General features: G+C 42.9%; 1 protein-coding gene across 1 annotated transcript in view; it reads left to right on the top strand.

The window, feature by feature from the left end:
- The window catches only part of Fbxl7 (F-box and leucine rich repeat protein 7), a 368,035-nt gene extending 348,333 nt beyond the window's left edge, over positions 1–19,702 (top strand). The window contains exons 3-4 of the mRNA XM_021183496.3: positions 6,922–7,533; positions 16,385–19,702. Of these exons, the coding sequence (XP_021039155.1) occupies positions 6,922–7,533; positions 16,385–17,121 (1,349 nt within the window). The 3' untranslated portion in view covers positions 17,122–19,702. The remainder of the gene's footprint in view (positions 1–6,921; positions 7,534–16,384) is intronic.
- Positions 19,703–19,954: the final 252 nt, after the last annotated feature.

Below are 19,954 nucleotides of genomic sequence, written 5' to 3' on the forward strand. Positions count from 1 at the left end.
TTAGTGAGGTTTGAATGGACTGCCCCTTCCTTGTTTGAATACTTGAGTTCTAGATGATGTCGCTGTTTTGAAACGTAGAAGCATAAGGAAGTGGAACCTCTAGAGGAAGCCAGTCACTGGAGATGCACCTTGAGGTCATACAGCCCAATTCCATTTCCTAGTCACACTGCTTCCAAGGTATGAAGGATCTGAACTATCCATACCTGCCACTCAGGAGCCTGGGCATAGACATGATGTGACAGACTGTTTCCCCTCAAAATGTAAGCCAAAGTAAATGCTCCCTCTATGAATTCTCACTTCGGTTGTTTCCTGTCAGCTCTTTGGTCATGGCAAATGGAAAAGTTAAGTAACAAATCTTGTGAGAAGGGAAGCTTCTAACAGCAGAGGCACTGTCTCAGGAATGATGGCTTACATTCTTCCCATTGAGGAATAATTGAAAGCCATACCACTGCGACATTTTACACACAAGAAAAAGATGCACATGCTAGAAGTCAACATTGAAACAAAAAATTCAAGCCAATGCAAATCTGTGAATTATGATTAGATTTGGTTTTTAAGCCATCTGATCTTCTTTTGGACATGTTGCAAGCAAGGTCCAAAGATGTGAATCTGTACATTTCACTGAATTTATTTATGAGTTACAGAGCAGAGAGACTTGCCTACTTCCATGACAACGTGACTATTTTCTTCTGGAAGAGCAGAAGGCAAATTGGAATGAACCAAAATCACAGGCTACATAGCTTTGGGGAAGCAAAGTTCAAACATAAATGAAGAGTTGTATATCAGAATAGGCCTTACACACTAGCATGAGAAAAGTCACATTATTTTCATTGAGATTTTACAAGCCAGTTACCAGGGAGAAACCCATATGGGGATGGCCCATGTGACTGGCAAAGCAGGTATTTTCTTCTCAACAAGACTTTAAATCAGCATTTATTGGATTCTGGAGGCATCACCTTGTGATAGCAGTCCCAACAAGAACTCTTACACCCCCAAATCAACTCCCTCCACATGAAATGCAAGTTTACCCTTCCCTGTATAGATTTCCCCTTTATAGCAGCCAGTGCCTTAAGTGGTTCCTAGATAGTTTATATGATCTGAACCACATTTAAAGAAAATATTTTTAAATAAAACAAAGAGATAAATGATCGCTTGGAGTCTATTATTTTTTTCCCTAGCTAGGTTTTATAGATCTATTTTCTTAAAGCTCAAGTTTAAGATAAGAAAGGAACCCTTCCTTTTATTGCAGTAGTTCTTGAAAAGAAAGCTGAATTGTAATAGAAGCATGTTACAACAAAGCTTTGGTCCTCCATCCATCCATCCATCCATCCATCCATTCATCCATTGGGGGTCAGGGGTAGGGAGAAGGGCAGGTTTGTAAACTTTGACTTTGAAAATCCAGAGTCATGTAAATAGAATTCCTAGAGTGTATACAGCCATGGTTTGAAAATAAAAACTACAAAACTAGGCAGTCAGCTAGTTATAAGAACATGCTACTAAAAAGCATGCGCATAAGAGGCACCATGAATATTTCAATATTGTACTGATTACTCAGGATATAAAATTGACTTTTGGAACTATATAAAAAAATAATAAGATCCTCTCCAGGAAAAAATAAGTTTTTTTTTAATATTTATAAATTCAGAATAACTCAAGAATTTCTTTAAAAGACATTTTCCTATACCAATCAAGTACTTGAAAGTAATTTATGAAATCAATAAAGCCAGGAAGCTTTTAAAGAATCTACAATCTTTTACTTTAGTCCACAGATGACTATATCTACATTCATAAAGTACTATTATGTTTATTTTGGTTAAACATAACCATTGTGCCAAGATCTGCATTGTTTTTTTTTTTTACAAAATTATAAAAACACTTACTAAACTACTGTTTAACAATATTTTTCACTGTTAGTAGTTTCTACATTCATTGTTCTTATGTTGTATGATTGCTCCATTTCTTTTTTAAGACTTAAAAAACCTTATCTGTCCTATACCACACCACACTGTCTGTTGTGGGACTTGGGGGCATCTTCATTATAGTCATTTGTCTGTCTCCCTAGAGGACTACAAGGAATTGAAGACAACCAAGTGTGTGCTGTGGAGACTCTGAAATGGGGCCAAGGGAGAGCCAGGAGGGGGCTTGGGATGTATGGGTTATAATCCAGTAAGATACCGTCACTCCCTTGCTGGACCTCAAGGAAGCATGAGGAACAGTATAAAACTGAAATGCCTACCCTTCCTCTGCCCTGCCTTCCCTAGTCAGACTATTTCTTATAGTCCATCCTGTGTCCCAATGATACCAATGTATTTTTCCCATCCTTCGGCTTCATATACCTTCCTGGGGTCCTCAGGAGACTGGTCACAAAATCCACATTTTATTCTAAGACTATGCCATTTCTCATTTTCATCTCCTGTTCAACTTTCATGAGCCTTGAACTATTCTAATTTCTATCTTTCCTCTGCTCTTACATATTTATAATTGAAAATATATTCTCCGTATTTTTTAAAATGTGTGTGTTTATGTGTATGTATATGTGAGTATAAATTATGTGAGTGTATATGAGTATGTGCCTATGTGAATGCAGATATGTTTGTACTATGATTCATGTGAAGAGATCATAGGAAAAGCTTAGGTGCTGTTTTATAGCATTTCACCGAGTTTGTGATGGGGTCTCTTGCTACCACGGTTGTATGCTGGATGGTGTGGCTGGAAAGCTTCCAAAAACTCTCCTGTCTCTGCTCCCCATTTCACCACGAGAGTACCACAGCCATCAAAGTGTGCTGCTGAGCTTGGCTCTACGTCGTTTCTGCATCTCCAAACTCAGGTCATCTATCCATTTACCACCAGTTATTGTATCTGCTGAGCTCTGTCTCAGCCCATCCTTCCAGCTCTGATATTTGATTCTAACCAAGTGTGTCCTTTTGCAGTCTTTATCAGCTTTTCTGGTAGATATCTGTCTACCTAGTCTACTGCAAAGTTCATCCTCACTCACAGGCCACTTACCAGCAGATCCTCACGCTGCAGGGCACATCCTTAGACAGTTTCACTGCTGTGAGAACAGCATATACAGAAGTCAGGCAGACCTCGAAGGCTACGATTAATAAACCAACATAATATAATGTGGGTAATGTCAGACATGGCATCTATATTTGACCCAAATGTGATTGTGTGGTAGTTGATTTGCCCTTAACAGATTCTATTACCATTTTATGCACTTGTTTATGTATAAACAAAATAGGTTCAAAGAGTGTCTTCTGGTCGAGCAGTAGCCTTGGTGGAGTTTAAATTACCACCAGCCTTTATACAGCTTTGGAAGATACTTTAGTATGTTGTGAAAATGTCTTCCTCCTTTAGGATTTGTTGTGTTTCCCTTACTGACACTTTCCTTCAAATAGTGATCAAAAGTCATTTGGTTATAATAGAATTCTAAAATCTGTATTACTTTGTGTACTAAAGGGATTTTTGTAGGCATGTATGTCTGTGTGCTGTGTGCATATCGGGTAATTGCCAAAGCCAGGAGAGGGCAGATCTTCTGAGACTGGAGTTACAGACTGTTGTGAGCCACTGTGTGGGTGCCAGGAATTGAACCCGGTTCCTTTGGAAGAGCAGCAAGTGCTTAACCACTGAACCATCCCTTTCAACTCCCATAAACTGGAATCTGGTAACAACTGGTGCTGCTAATGACTAACTGGACACTTAATAGAAGCATTTGGTTCAGTATCTTTGGTTTGATACTTTTCTTTGCAAATCTCATCTTCCCATTTCAAAACACCCCCTGAGAGTGTGTGGCTGCTTCCTCATACCTTTTAGAAATGTCCTCATCTCATTGAAGAGAAAGACAAAGAAAAATAAGGTTTGATAGCCAATTTTTATGTAAATAAACACAAAAGCCTATCCAGTATTAAGATGGCCACTAATGGCCTCTTCAGGTTGGGGTTAAATTGTATTTTAGTTCAGTATTTTTCGTAGCACTTTCCTGCTAAAATAAACCAGGAGCTTTTTATTCAAGGTGGCAAGTAGGTAGACTTTACTAATAAGAGATATTTAAGACTGAAAATGAGTTGATGTCTGCACAGTCTAAGTTCACATGTAGTTGGCCATCTTTCAACTTGCTGTATCCTAGTGTTGGAAGACAGAAGGAGGTTGTCTTCATGTTGATGTATCCTCGAGCTACTCTTCCAAGTGTTTTTGCAGTGTTGGCACAGAGGTCCTTCTTTCTAAGCTTACTTGAAAAAGTCAGCAGCTAATACCAGTGCCATTTATCTGCTAAGCCGGAAAGGATGGGTGGGAAGAAGAATTGTGTATAAAGAGTGGATTGGTGTTTCTGCATTTGCTGGTACACATGATATCTGCTACCTGAGGCATAGGTGCTCCCTGTTTGAAGTGGAAGCTATATTCTGTCTTTTCAGTGATCCAACAGGATGTGGTATCTTGATAGCTCTGTGAGTCTTCTGTTTCTATAAGCCATAACTTGTGTCAGCAAATAGCTCCTTAATTTATTGTCTAGCCACCGTTTTATTTATAATCAAATATAATCAAATGCATGTCTAAATAGAAATGCATATACCATGTATTATTCACCTTTTAAGCTTAAAATTTGGATTTCATATATTTAAGACAATATCAAGAAAGGTATTTTGTGGCAACTTCTAGGTATGCTTATCTGAGCTTAGACCATCATTTTGTTGTTTTGTAAATATCAGGTGTTATTTATTCTCTTATGATTATATCCTTCAGAAAGCTCTCAAAGAATTCTGTACCTATTGTAAAGTCAGCCTGAGGAACCCAACCAATCTTGCTATGTGCTCCTGGTAAAACAGATATCAGCTTTCTTGGAACAAATCCTCTATCCTACACACACACACACACACACACACACACACACACACACGCACTCACGCACGTACACAGTGTGTATGATGAAGAACTGTTAACTTCCTTCTGGAGTTCCCATGGATAAACTCTAGGTGGGCTGGCAGGAGGAGCTATCAAAGAAAGAGGTTCATAACTTTCCCAACCCAGAATCTTCTTCAAAGTTGTAGAAGCTGCCGTCTCATTCTGAGTCTGAAGTCCTGTAACACCCAGGTATGTTTACAGAGAGAGAGAGAGAGAAAAGAAAATGACTAAAATAGTCGTCACCGGCACAGCTGTGCTAAGCAATCTGGATGTATTGGTACTGTCCCCCTCAGGGCTGAGGCATGAGAGTGAGGAAAAGTGAAGCCTGGGAAGAGTCCTGTTGTAAAAGTTATCTCTTCCCCTCTAGTAAACATAGAGTGTGAGTCTAACTTACGCGTCAGGGCCTTACTGCACAGTGTCCCACAGACAAGCTTACACATCTCTCCAAGATGAATGAAACCTAAGCCAGCAAGACAGAGGATTTCAGAGCCTTCATAGCTCCTTAAGCATCAGGGTTGAGAGCCTCAAATTATCTCTCCTTCTGGGAAGTAATTCCTTGGGGATGTGCATTGGTATGAATTGGTGTGATGATAAGTGGGAGGTTGTTTTGGGATTCCTAATTTCCTCTTATGTTCAAGGTTTTCTTTCCTTAAAGACTTACTGTTCTTTGTCCCTGGATACACAAAAGAATTAAACCTTTAGACCTGTACTGGAAGGGGAATATGACTGAGTCACAATTTAGCAAAGTATTTTATTTTCCAGGTAAAAGAATATATTTTTAAAATATATTTTCTGCCTCTATCTCTTCCCACATAAACACATATGTGTGTGAGTTTATAAGTGCATATTTAAATAAAATATGTTGAGTTCATTATTTCCTAAATAATCTTTATATAAAATATATACTAAGTTTGTTTGTAAAGAGAGAGACTAAATTCTTGTACATAGATAAAGGGAAATGATCTGGAGGGTTCTCTTTGAGTAATATGAAGAATTCTTTCTTTTAGATTTATTTTTAATTATGTGTATGTGTCTGGGAACTAGCTTGTACATGTGAGTGATGGTACTCACAGAAACATCAGGTAGAGTTACAGACCATTGTGAGCCACCGAAAATGAAAATGGAAAATCAGTGCTGAGAACTGAATGCGGGTCCTCCGAAAGAACAGCATATGCTCTTAATGGATGCGCTATCTCTAAGCCTCTGAAGAATCCTTAATCCCTCCAAAACTTTGAAGCTACTTAGGTCCTCATCACGGGAGCTCAGGGAGCTCGCTGGGTTCTAGGAACAGAGTGGGGCTTTCATTGTTTGAATGCAAAATAAAGTTAGTTAGAAGGAAGAATGAATTTCTGAGGACTGGGACCTGGCCTGATTACAGAAAGCCTGGTGGCTCCCCTACTCTAGGGAACTGTCAACATGGCAGAGCAAGTGAATACACAGGGCCAATGGGTTCTTCACGCATGCCGGAGACAATCTTCGGAAACACAGTCCCCACTTCACTTGTAAAATGCAGGACAATCAACTACCTCTTCAGTATATGTTAGGAAAAATCCCGTCCTGGTAAGGTTTCACCCTAGAAACAGTGCAACTTTGGAGTTGTGTCTTTTACATGCTCAGCATTGAGGGAGATGGGAGAACGGGAACATGGGGTGAATTTGCCCCTGGTCTGCACAGCGGCCTCTCTAGCCTGGTCTATTTATGTGAGACAAGGTTGTGGCGGCCATGCCTGCTCCATCTCTGTTGTTCATGACTGCTTGTGTGTACACTTAGCAGGGCTAAGCCACTGAAGTGAAATGAAAGCCCAGGCCTCACCGGTGAATGTTGCCGTTTGCTTGCCCTGGTCCACAGCTCGACTGTGAGAAGCTTCAGAGAAGGGTGGGGCATGCTGCTTATGCGCTGAAGGAGCACAGGAGTGAAGGCCATCAGGGAGTGTGACTGTTGCCCCCGTGTGTGTCTTTTCCTTCCAGCTCAAGGTTCTACAAATCCCTCATTCTTACCCGTTTGGTCTCTTTCCTTTGGCAGATTCTGACTTGAGCATGCGCACACTGAGCACGCCCAGCCCAGCCTTGATATGCCCACCGACGTTGCCAGGATTTCAGAATGGAAGGGGTTCGTCCACATCTTCATCCTCCATCACTGGGGAGACAGTGGCTATGGTTCATTCCCCGCCCCCGACCCGCCTCACTCACCCACTCATTCGGCTCGCCTCCAGACCCCAGAAAGAACAAGCCAGCATAGACAGGCTCCCGGACCACTCTATGGTGCAGATCTTCTCCTTCCTGCCCACCAACCAGCTATGTCGCTGTGCACATGTGTGCCGCCGCTGGTACAACCTGGCCTGGGACCCGCGCCTCTGGAGGACTATCCGTCTCACTGGAGAGACCATCAATGTGGACCGTGCCCTGAAAGTACTGACCCGCAGGCTTTGCCAGGACACCCCCAATGTGTGTCTCATGCTGGAGACTGTCATTGTCAGTGGCTGCCGGCGGCTCACAGACCGGGGGCTTTATACCATTGCACAGTGCTGTCCAGAACTGAGGCGCCTGGAAGTCTCGGGATGTTACAATATCTCCAATGAGGCTGTCTTTGATGTGGTGTCACTCTGTCCCAACCTGGAGCATCTGGATGTATCAGGTAAAAGGAAAATGACCTCAAAATCTGGATATTCCTAGTGTACCACCTCAGAGTGGTACAGATATTACTACTCCATACAGGGTCCCCTTCTTTTTTTTTTTTTTTTTTTGGTTTTTCGAGACAGGGTTTCTCTGTGTAGCCCTGGCTGTCCTGGAACTCACTTTGTAGACCAGGCTGGCCTCGAACTCAGAAATCCGCCTGCCTCTGCCTCCCGAGTGCTGGGATTAAAGGCGTGCGCCACCACGCCCGGCCCCTTCTTTTATTAGTATTTTATTTATGTTTTATTGAATTATGTGTATATGTTTATCTGTGTGTGGGTATGTGCATGTGAGTGCCGGTGCTCACAAAGTCCACAAGAGGGCATTGTGTACCCTGAAGCTGGAGTTAAGGCAACTGGGGGCTGCCCATCATGGATGCTGTGGAAGAGCCGTGTGCACTCTTAACCACAGAACCATCTCTCCAGCCCCCAGGGTCTCCTTACCACGGATATACAGTGACTGGTCGATAGGCTAACCGGTCAGAAAATATCTCACTATGGAGCCATAACCCTGAAAACCAGAAGTAGCCCTTGCATTTCAATATCTGCTTCCTGAAGGAACTGGGGGCACCTTGGTCCTGATGGTTTTGATCACTACACCTTAATTGTATCCTTATACCCCAGAACAACTATGCATAATGGAAAAAATTCTAATTAAGCTAAATAGCTCATTTAAACAGGTAGTTCAGTACCTCGCCTTTGTATTTATTAAGTCAGTAGAGCCTGGGAGAGCCATAGTAAAAGTCACAGTGACGCCCCTGAATGCAAATCCTGAACTGAATGGTCAGCCACAGGGAGTAAAACACAGGCCTGGGAGCTGTGCTCACAATGGCTTGCTTTTCCCTAACCACTGGGGAAGCCTGTCATGGTCAGATGACGCCCCCCATTTGTCTTTCCTTTGGGTTAATTTTACAGCTCTTTTAAAGCATGTTCTCAGTTACACATTACAAGGGCAGGGTCCATTGAATCTGACTTTTCATTCTTTGGAAAATGGAAGGAAATCCCAGTATAATTGCTTCACTTAAAAGTCTCTCTTAGGCAGGAAGAATTAAAGTCCAGAGTCAAACTTTGGCGCCAGACGGGACCCATCCCGAATAGCAGTAAAGCACACACACACCCTATTATTTTTATCTCGTCTGCCATACAGTCAAAAGATGAACATTCAAGAGGTTGGAATATGTAAGATTTGTCAGAGAGGTTTAAAAAAAATCAGAAGCATGTGCTGTGACCTCAGGAATGGTCAGGAAAGGGTCAAGAAGTAAAAACCCACCGTGTCAGGCAAATAAAGAGAATTTGGGATTTACAAGAATCTGGGGTAAATGATGCCCTTCAAAAAAAAATTGGAGGTAGAACAGCCTTCAGCTTGTTCTGTCTTTCAGAAGCCGACATCTGAAAATATTTCAGCTGACAGCCCATTATTTTTGCAGATTCTTTCCCTGGCTGGAAAGCTGCTTACTGCTCTTCTACTAGAACTGGCTTCAGGACAAAGCCATCATTACTAAGGGTTCCATTAGTCATGAGCAGCCATTGGCAGGCAGAAGTGGGCAACAAGGAGGCTTTCTTAAATTCTCCATCCAAGGAACTCTGGAAAGCATGGAGCATTGTGATGTGGTGGAGGATGACTCGTTTCTAAACCAAGATGGGGGATAATTCGCTCAGCTCTGAGAGCTATAACCTGATGTGTTTTCTCTTTAGCTAAGAAGCAAATTGACAAACTCTTCATCGTTCTTGTCATGGGAACACTCGGTTGTGTTTTTCTCAGAATAGAACATGACTTGTTGGGAATCCCCAGATTTATCACAGCAGGCTCCCGGGTACCCTTCACAGAGAATGCAAGTAATTGTGGTCTCCTTTTGAGGTCCTTTTGAAATTTTTTTTAACTTTTTCCAATTTTTTATGAGGTATTTTCTTCATTTACATTTCCAATGCTATCCCGAAAGTCCCCTATATCCTCCCCCCGCCCTGTTCCCCTACCCACCTACTCCCACTTCTTGACCCTGGTGTTCCCCTGTACTGGGGCATATAAAGTTTGCAAGACCAAGGGGCCTCTCTTTCCAATGATGGCCGACAAGGCCATCTTCTGCTACATATGCAGCTAGAGACAGGAGCTCTTGGGGTACTGGTTAGTTCATATTGTTGTTCCTCCTATAGGGTTGCAGACCCCTTAGGCTCCTTGGGTGCTTTCTCTAGCTCCTTCATTGGGGGCCCTGTGTTCCATCCAATAGCTGACTATGAGCATCCACTTCTGTGTTTGCTGGGCCCCAGCATAGCCTCACAAGAGACAGCTATATCAGGGTCCTTTCAGCAAAATCTTGTTGGCGTATGCAATAGTGTCTGTATTTGGTGGCTGATTATGGGATGGACTTTTGAAATTCTTAAATGGCTGAAGCAGCCACTTTGGCTATTTAGGAATGACATTTTTTGTGATTTCTGGCCTGAGTGAGCTTGCTGCTCAACCTGACTATAAGCGTTACTAAGTCTTGCTAGTTGTCCTCTACCTGGATGTCATTTTCTAGCTTATACATGTTTGTATAGCTACCTGATAGGTTGCCTATAACACCACAGATCTATACATCTATGCAGAAGAACAAAAGGGGGCCAGTAAAAGGCACAACTCCAAAGTTGTACTGTTTCTAGAAAGAAATCTTACCCAGATTTGATTTTTCCTAATATTTATTGAAGAGGTAGTTGATTGCACTGCATTTTATGGCTTATGATGGAGTTTCACGTATGGCTGAGTGGAGATGGGCTTGAAAAGTTTAGCAAGTTGGATTTAAGGATGGGTTTTTCCTCAATACTTGCTGAAAGTTTCTCTCAATATGGCAGTGTGATTGCACCAAAATAGGTACAGGGGTCAGAAGGTTGCCAAAGCTGTCCTTACCTGACACCACACCTTGGTTGCCAAAGCTGTCCTTACCTGACACCACACCTTGGTTGCCAAAGCTGTCCTTACCTGACAGACACCACACCTTGGTTGCCAAAGCTGTCCTTACCTGACACCACACCTTGGTTGCCAAAGCTGTCCTTACCTGACACCACACCTTGGTTGCCAAAGCTGTCCTTACCTGACAGACACCACACCTTGGTTGCCAAAGCTGTCCTTACCTGACACCACACCTTGGTTGCCAAAGCTGTCCTTACCTGACACCACACCTTGGTTGCCAAAGCTGTCCTTACCTGACACCACACCTTGGTTTTAAGCTGGCTTCAGATAGTGGCTCTCAGATAACAGTAAACTTGAGTTTGGAAGTCTCACTTTCTGTTCTAGATTTCAAATCCTCTAGATGACATGAAGTTACCTGGCCCAAATTTAGCCAGGCAGAAAAGGCTCATGTTTATTATTATTATATTTTCAAATCACTGGTAATTACTATAGCTGGGTATGGTATCCTGTTATCATCACAAATTACCTCTTATTGGTATTTTAGAAATAACTAGGATGTATTAAAATCAACTCATTTTCAAAACATAAAATGTAATTGTTGCCAGTAAAGTTCCTTCAAAGTTGTCTCCAACAGGACACCCAAGGCCCACCCCTTTTCTCCCCCTAATCTTTTCCTTCCAATCAGCAGAATCCTATACAGGTGCCTAATTTCCCAGAACCTTGGGACCACAACCTCTCCTCTGCCTGCCTGCCTGCCTGCCTGCCTGCCTGCCTGCCTGCCTGCCTGCCTGCCTGCCTGCCTGCCTGCCTGCGGCAACATTAAACTGCATCAGCTGCTCATTTCTACACCTCGAAACACACTCCACATATCCAACTTCTGGACACTTTTTCAAGTTGTAAGCCTAAATTTTCATACATAAAACCTCCTATTGCTCTCCATCTAAGACTTCACTGAGATTCATGTTTTTCCATAACTCATGTAAGGCCCCCCCAAAAGTTGCCCTTCTGCGATCCAAATCCTCATTCTTCTACAAAAAATAATCTGCAGATCCCAAACACAAAATGCCTGTGTTGCATACAGTCATGATCGTTGACCTCTCTGGGTTCCATGCTAGCCTCATTTCTGCTCCCGCCCCAGACCTTCTCAAAAACTCTCTTAAAAGACGTGGCCGGGCCGGGCGTGGTGGCGCACACCTTTAATCCCAGCACTCGGGAGGCAGAGGCAGGCGGATTTCTGAGTTCGAGCCCAGCCTGGTCTACAGAGTGAGTTCCAGGACAGCCAGGGCTACACAGAGAAACCCTGTCTCGAAAAAACAACAACAACAACAACAACAACAACAAAAAAAAAAGACTTGGCCATTTCTCAGGTAGAACCTCACCTGGGCACGGTCTTCCGCACCTTAGTCTAGTGAGCTAAAATTTGCTCTATGTGTCTACATTTTCAACATAAGCAGGTAGAACAACGCCTTTGGATTTACATTCTGGGACGTGCATATTTTGAAGCCCCCTCCCCACTTTTTTTCAAGTCATGAGCTTTTTTTTATAGACAGAGAGGAGAGATTTTTGTGTTGTATTTTAGAATCTCTTAGTTAGGTGAAAATGGAAGTGCAGACGCCTGAGATGCTAATTTTGAAAGAGCACAAGTCTCCTTGGTCAATCCACCACTCAGAATTGTTAACGCTGGAGAAGAGCTTCCAGGGTTGGGATGCCTTGCCCTTAACATGAGTTCATTGTGTTGCCATTGCACCTGCTTTGCTGAGAAACGTGAAACACTCCATCAACAGCAATGACGGCTGTTTTATTATTGTATTGTTATGAACAGGCTTAGAAGTTAGCCATCGACCAATGGATCAGACTGTCTGGCATTCTAGAGAAAGGGCAGATGCATGCCCACACACATACATGCACAAATGAGAGTAAATCCTGATGTAGGGAAAATTCATGACAGGTGCAATTAAGCCTTGTTTAACTGTTGTTGTTCATCTTGGTAACTGTTGTTGTTCATCTTGGTGGAATACTGTTCACTTGTAACCCTTTTTCTTGGACTTTAAGGAACCCGCCCCCTGCCCCCCGCCCCCCATGTTCTGGCCCCAGCCAGTCATTCCTTATTTTTCGTTAAATCCTTCCTGAAACCCTAGGGTCCTCTCCATAAACACTCCTCACTCCTGAAGGCACTCACTAATCTCTTGTCTCTCGTGTCTGTCTTCCTTTGTTTCAGCATCTGGACTTCACATCTGTGTATTCAAGTTATTCCTCTTTGATGATCTCCTTAAATATAGCTGCTTTGAAGAGCTCACTCACCTAGTGTCTTCATGTTTGCTTCTTGATGGCACATCTACTGCTAATCTCTGTGCAACCCACAGTTCTGTGCACATCATAGTCATGTCTTATCTCCCTCTTGTCACTGAAACTGTTCACAGTTATCAAGCTTGCTCCAGACTGGGTGTAGGAAAGAGGAGGCAGTTTTTCATCTTGTAAAACTGGTTTAAATGAATGGTTTCTGAAACTCCCTTCATGTCTGTAAAATAGGAATGTAAGAACTATCCATTAGTATTACTGAACCATGAAAAAATTTATGTTCTTTCCAATACAAACTCAACAACCCCATAAGAATTAGAGCTAGCCATAACATTAAAATTTATTAATAGAAAGCAATACAGGCATATCAAAATCATTTACTGCAACTGTACTAAACTAATATTTTCTTAAATTTGAGACTCTTTTTAAAGACATATTTTCATCTAAATATTTTGTCTTTCCTGGCACATGACATTTTCTAGATATTAAGAATGTAGAAAGGAAACTAGAACCAAAATAGAGGAATAAAATTTATTATGTAGTAGAATAAAAGAAAAATGCTTTCACGGGCAACACAACAGGAAAAAAGTTCAAGATATTCCAGATTGTCTTCATCTCAAAGAAAGAAACAAAAGGAAAGGTCAGCTTTCAACACTAACTGCCTCCCAGAAGCCACGTTACCCCCTCCCAGAGCATCTGTTTTCTGTGCTTGGTTGTATGCTTCAAACCTTACACTTCTTGTCTTAGAGCACATGACATTTGATCCCTATTATTCCCAGGACCTCCGCTATATCAGAGTTTCCTGGAAATCATGCCAGAAAGTGAGAGAAAAGTCAGGAAAGTCCACAACAGCATTGTTGTTCTGCCACAAACAAGCATTAGATATTGAGTTGAGTTGCCAAAACTTGGGGAGGGATCTGAAGTGAAGTACCTGGCCTTGCACCTGCAACAAGGATCTGATAAGAACAGAGAGAAAATGAGGAGGAAATATATATAGTAGAATAGGGTAGGCTCAAATATATATTTGTACAGTACATATTAATGGATATTGACTATTAATATAATATAAATTGGCCTTATAAGCTTGTAAAGTAAGATTTGATGAATATTTCACTATAATATGCAATCTTATAGTTAAACTGCACAATATGAATGTATAGAGATAGATAATTTTACACAGTTTTATGGGATTAAGAATGATGTCTAGTAATTATCCAAAAATAACTTCTTGGGCATTACCATCCAGGCCTTTAATAGTATTAAGAATCAGATAAAAATATTCATCAAGGTATTTTGTACATTTCATAAATCAAAAGGAATTTCTATTAACTATAAAATAAACTATTTTCTGGTGCAAATATACTTAAGCTCATGCCAGAGTCTGAAGACATGTAAATGTTGGGAGTTCAATTCTCCTGTCTGGTCTACTATGGAGAATGTTCCTCTGTAGATCATTTCTTCCCTCCTTCATTTATTCATTCAACAAATACCTATTGCCTGCCAGCTATAAATTAAATACACAAGGTCTGGAGATCAACTTGCCTGAGTCCTTGCCCTGAGGAGTGTGTGTTCCAGTGTGAGGACACAGCAAGTAAATAACCAGACAGATGAACATGCAGTGCTGCCAACCGAGAGATTAAAATTAAGAGGAAAGTCCAGGGGTGCTAGTTTTACAGAGAAGTCTAGGAAAACTCATCCCATAAACGAACATTATCTTGGGGACCTAAGAAAGTTGCAGGTAGCTCCTGGAGCCATCTGAAGAAAACTCCTTCCATAGTGCAGGCCCAGAGGCTGCAGGGCAGGGACAGAGGCAGCAGTGAGGGCTGGGAAATGTCAGGGCCACAGTAGGGCTAGCAGTAAGAGCACAGGGAGGCCCACGGGGGAACTGTTACACCTGAATTTAAACTTGATACAGAATGGGTACTGTCTCAGTTCAGATTATACTGTTGTGAACAGACACTATGACCAAGGCAGTTCTCATAAGGACAACATTTAACTGGGGCTGGCTTACAGGTGCAGAGTTTCAGTCCATTATCATCAAGGTGGGAGTATGGCAGCATCCAGGCAGGCATGGTGCAGGAGGAGCTGAGAGTCCTACATCTTCATCTGAAGGCTGCTAGCAGAATACTGGTTTCCAGGCAGCCAGGGTTAGGGTCTTAAAGCCCACACCCACAGTGACACATCTACTCCATCAGGGCCACACCGCCTAATAGTACCAATCCCTGGACCAAATATATACAAACCGTCACAGGTACCACCTAAGGTCTTTGAGCAATGTTAGGGGGCCATTTCTATGCCTCCAATTACAACTGTATGGAAATCCTGGGGATACAGGCAGAGAAGAGGGACAGTTAGACAGGTTAGAACAATTTAGATGACATTGTTCTCTTCTTCTATCAATGACTGTTGTGTCAAATCCCAGACCTTAACTTCAGCAGACTAGTAGTGACACAAATATCCCATGACTTTGAAAGTCTTCCCTTTTTTGAAAATTTATTTTATGCTTTATTAGATATTTTCTTTATTTGCATTTCAAATGTTATTCCCTTTCCTAGTTTCCTCTCTGAAATCCCCTATCCCTCCCTCCCTCCCTCCTCACCCTACTTACCAATCCACCCACTCCCACTTCCTGGCCCTGGAATTTCCCCTATACTGGGGCATAGAGCCTTCACAGGACCAAAGGCCTCTCCTCCCATTGATGACAGACTAGGCCATCTTCTACTACATATGCAGCTCGAGCCATGAGTTCCACCATGTGTTTTTTTTTAGTTGGTGGTTTAGTCCAGAGAGCTCTGCGGGGTACTGGTTAGTTCATATTGCTGTTCCTCCTATGGGGCTGCAAACCCCTTCAGCTTCTTGGGTGCTTTCTCTAGCTCCTTCATTTGGGACCCTGTGCTCCGTCCAATGGATGGCTGAAACAACCAACAAAACTAGACACTATTGTGGATGCCAACAAGAGCTTGCTGATAGGAGTCTGATATAGCTGTCTCCTGAAAGTATTTTCTTACACGTTAATTCACTGCATGTCATTCTATTCTTTGAGCACAGAATTGCCGACCACTCATACCAATCATCTCACTGAGATGCAGCAAGGTTGACTTTGTGACTAAGGAAAGATTCCTAAACTAACTGTAAACTCTCAGCCTAGGGAACCCAAAAGGGTCCTCTCAACCGAGTCCCAGTGATCCTCCCATCTCATCCTTTCATTTCCTTGAATCAAGAAACTACTGGATCACAGCTGCACTTCTAGGGACTTGTAGGGTCATAGCAAGATATTTAGGCACATGGTCTCAGTTCATTACAGCTTCCTTGCAGATAAGGGGCTGTGACCATTTTAAAACAAAGGAAATAAAGTGTGACTTACCCCCCTACCTCCCCAAGACATGTAGCCAATCTTCATTTTTATAACTCTGAAGCCTGCAAATCTCTTAAACTCAAAATTCAGCCAAATTGACAAATAACCCTACAAGTAGAAAACCATTCTGAAAATGTTTCTCTATAGAGATCAAGACTGGAAGTGTTAATCCCTGGGTTTGGCTAGAGAGAAGGTTGAGACTCGGTTATGGCTCTCTGGAACCAAGTGCCCTTTCTGGCAAGTCTATCTGAGCACGTGTTCTGTGTCTTTATTGCAGGGTGCTCCAAAGTGACCTGCATCAGCTTGACCCGGGAGGCCTCCATTAAACTGTCCCCCTTGCACGGCAAACAGATTTCCATCCGATACCTTGATATGACAGACTGCTTTGTGCTGGAGGACGAAGGCTTACACACCATCGCAGCTCACTGCACGCAGCTCACTCACCTCTATCTGCGCCGCTGCGTCCGCCTCACAGATGAGGGTCTCCGCTACCTGGTGATCTACTGCACTTCCATCAAGGAGCTGAGTGTCAGCGACTGCCGCTTTGTCAGTGACTTTGGCCTGCGGGAGATTGCTAAACTGGAGTCCCGCTTGAGGTACCTCAGCATCGCCCACTGCGGCCGCATCACGGATGTGGGCATTCGTTATGTAGCTAAATACTGCAGCAAATTACGCTACCTCAATGCGAGGGGCTGCGAGGGCATCACGGACCATGGTGTGGAGTACCTCGCCAAAAACTGTTCAAAACTTAAGTCTCTGGACATTGGTAAATGTCCCCTGGTCTCCGACACGGGCCTGGAATCCCTGGCTTTGAACTGCTTCAATCTCAAGAGGCTAAGCCTCAAGTCCTGTGAGAGCATCACCGGCCAGGGCCTGCAGATCGTGGCTGCCAACTGCTTCGACCTGCAGATGTTAAATGTCCAGGACTGTGAAGTTTCCGTGGAGGCCCTGCGGTTTGTGAAGCGCCATTGCAAGCGCTGTGTCATTGAGCATACCAACCCCGCTTTCTTCTGAAGGGACAGCTCCCACTGTGCAATGAGAACCAAACAGTGCTTTGTAAAAGTGTCCCATGTAAGCACCCATACCCATTCACAGCAGCTATTTTTCTTTCTGTAAGGTTCTTAGGAGTCTGGCTTTTATTTTATTATTTTTAATTTCTCATGAGCAAAAGAGGTCAAATAATGAAGGGGAACCCCAAATTTCTACCATGGTAAACTATTTCTAGTCAGTTAATTTTTAGATAAATGTCACAAAGGCTGCACCTCAGCAGGCTGGTTATTGTGTCTCAAAAATGCACCTTACCCCCCTTGCCCTCTCCCCTCCTGTCCCCAAGCTACACCCCAGAGTTCCATACTTTCTTCTTCCAACCATGAAGCAGCTGCAACATTGAGCGTTGAGGAAGGCTCTCTAAAGCTTCTCCTTAAACTATCTGATGGGCATAAGCCCCACGCCTAAATCCCACACCAAGCAAATTATGGTTAAAGTACTATTAACACTTCACATCAGTGTGCAAAGAGCTTCCCGATGTTAATACGTTACGGCGAACCATATGGAGTAAGAGGAGACATGTTTTCTCCCTAGCTCTGCCGGTAACTAGCCTTGTGGCCTTGGTCAAAACCCCTCACCTTGCTGAGATTTCTACCACCAGAGGCCTGAGGTGAGGGATTAGCCTTAGGCCCATTTTCAAACTGAGAGATGCTCTGCTCAAAGTTGCTACTGAGCAGAAAAGCTCTGTACAAATCACACACAGGTGGCACTTGTGAGAGAACTGGATATGTAAATGTGTTGTGCGTTCAGGAGGTTCCATGGGCTCTCTGTAAGTCCACACTGGGTTCTGCTCAGGTCTCCCTTTGCTCTCATCTGAGAACCAGCACAACTGTAAAGGTGGGCTGGGCTTCTGAACATTCTTCGCCATGTTGGATGCTCAGACTCACATCCACACAGTGCTCTAGCATTCCCTTGCCCCTCCACACCCGACTCAGACAGGAGGGTGCCTCATCACAGGAAGCCCCTATCTCTGTCAACTTGCGTCCTCTGAGCATCTTCAAACCCAAGTAAGAACCCTTATAAATTTTAATTAACAAGTGAGGCCCAAGGGAAACACATGTCCTTAAAGGTCTCCCTAAACTTTCTCAGTGCACATCTGCTATGCTTTAGGCACATCTGTCCTGCAGCCATCGGGGACAGGTCCCGTGGTTCTTTGTTATCAACGTTTCATTGTGGCTTCTCTCTTCTATTTATTTCTCCATCTCACAAAGCCTCCTGGGGTTAAGTTTGTAAGTGTTTAATTGTACGAATGCTGCCCACCCTGCTGTCTTCATGTTTTCTACTAAGGGATGTGAAACAGATGTCCAGGTGTTTCAATATTGTTCATTCAAGGTGCCAGGCACAGAGAAGAGGCGACACACTGGTGAGACAGAAGCTGATCCACCCACCACAGTCTTGGAACAGAATATTACAATCATTTCAAATTTTGAATTTTAAGTTGATGGACTCTTAAGTGGTCCCTTCTGAATAGAAACCAATTTGCTAGTTTTGGTTTTGTTTTGTTCTGTTTTTAAGGAATCAGATAGCCAGAAAAAAAATTGCTATTGCTTGTTTTCATGAACTCCAGTTGTCTCTTTTTAGTAAACCCAGGACTTTCCACAATGTCTTCTCTGGCCTTCCCCATCACTGGACAGTTCACCCATCTTCTCCAAGTGTTTATCCCCCAGCCCAAGCCTTTCCTGCTGCAAGCCAAGCGTGCTACATTTGTTACAGACCAAGCTTATACACAGCTCGACAACTGCACTCCCACTGTAGGCTCCGGTGTGTACTCTTGTCTTGTGTTGGGAAGGGGAAGTGAAGTGATAAGCTAGAATTTTTTTCAGGGGGTTTCTGTCATTGATCCTGTGAATCACAGTTTACTGTTCAGTTCACACCATCATCAGGACAGATGGCTGTTCACAGGTATCAGAAAAGAAAGTGAAAAATTTTGGCTGGGGACAGAATCTAGGGACAGCCACCCAGATTAGAATCATAAAAGATATTGAAAGTAGCACCCCTCTGCTCTCTGGCCTTGGCTTTACCTAAATCTTGTGATTCGGAGAGTCACAATAGCTTATCTGTAACCCTTGACACTGGGACGCACCAAATGATCTGGTTCAATACTCCCAGAATGAGCAGAGGGTCCAATGTGGATCCCTGAGCCATTTTGAATAATTTTATCACCACTGACCGAGTACATCATCTGAACTCTCTGTCATGTGAGACCCAAAGGACGTTTCCCACTTGCTGCCTGCCCAGCACATATGTCTTTCCCAGTTTCTCCCTTCCCCATCTTCTTCATGCTCTCTGCTCTCCACCAGGGTGGAGGTATGGATCTGTGACAAAGGTTCTTGGGAACAGCTCAGCAGATTTTTGAGACCAATCAAATGGCCTCATTAAGAACTTTATCTGTTTGGAAACATGGCTTCCTTCCTGGCTCTGCTAAACTGAAAGCTCATTTGTTGTTGCTGTTGTTGTTGTTTGTTTGTCCATTTCTCTTTAATTCTAATGTTCAAATCACGTCGTGCTGTATGACTCTAGAAAGCCTTAATTTACTTCCACCAAGAAATAAAGCAATATGTTGGTAATCTGACTCAGTTCCATTTTTTAACACTATTATCTGAGAAGGGTGCTGTTCAGATTGGGGCACTGAAAAGCAAGCAAACAGGCAAGCTATAAATAAATACTTCCTGTTGAAGACAAGACACACAGCTCAATGTTGCTATTGTCTCTTTAAAGTTGGATCCAAGATTCTTTTGTCTCCATGGACCATAGAATGTTGCCTTTAAATTGGCAGGTAAGTGAATAATATTACAAGTTG

This window comes from Mus caroli, unplaced genomic scaffold, assembly GCF_978045245.1.
Source record: "Mus caroli unplaced genomic scaffold, Mus_caroli_1 scaffold_16, whole genome shotgun sequence".
Lineage (NCBI taxonomy): Eukaryota > Metazoa > Chordata > Mammalia > Rodentia > Muridae > Mus > Mus caroli.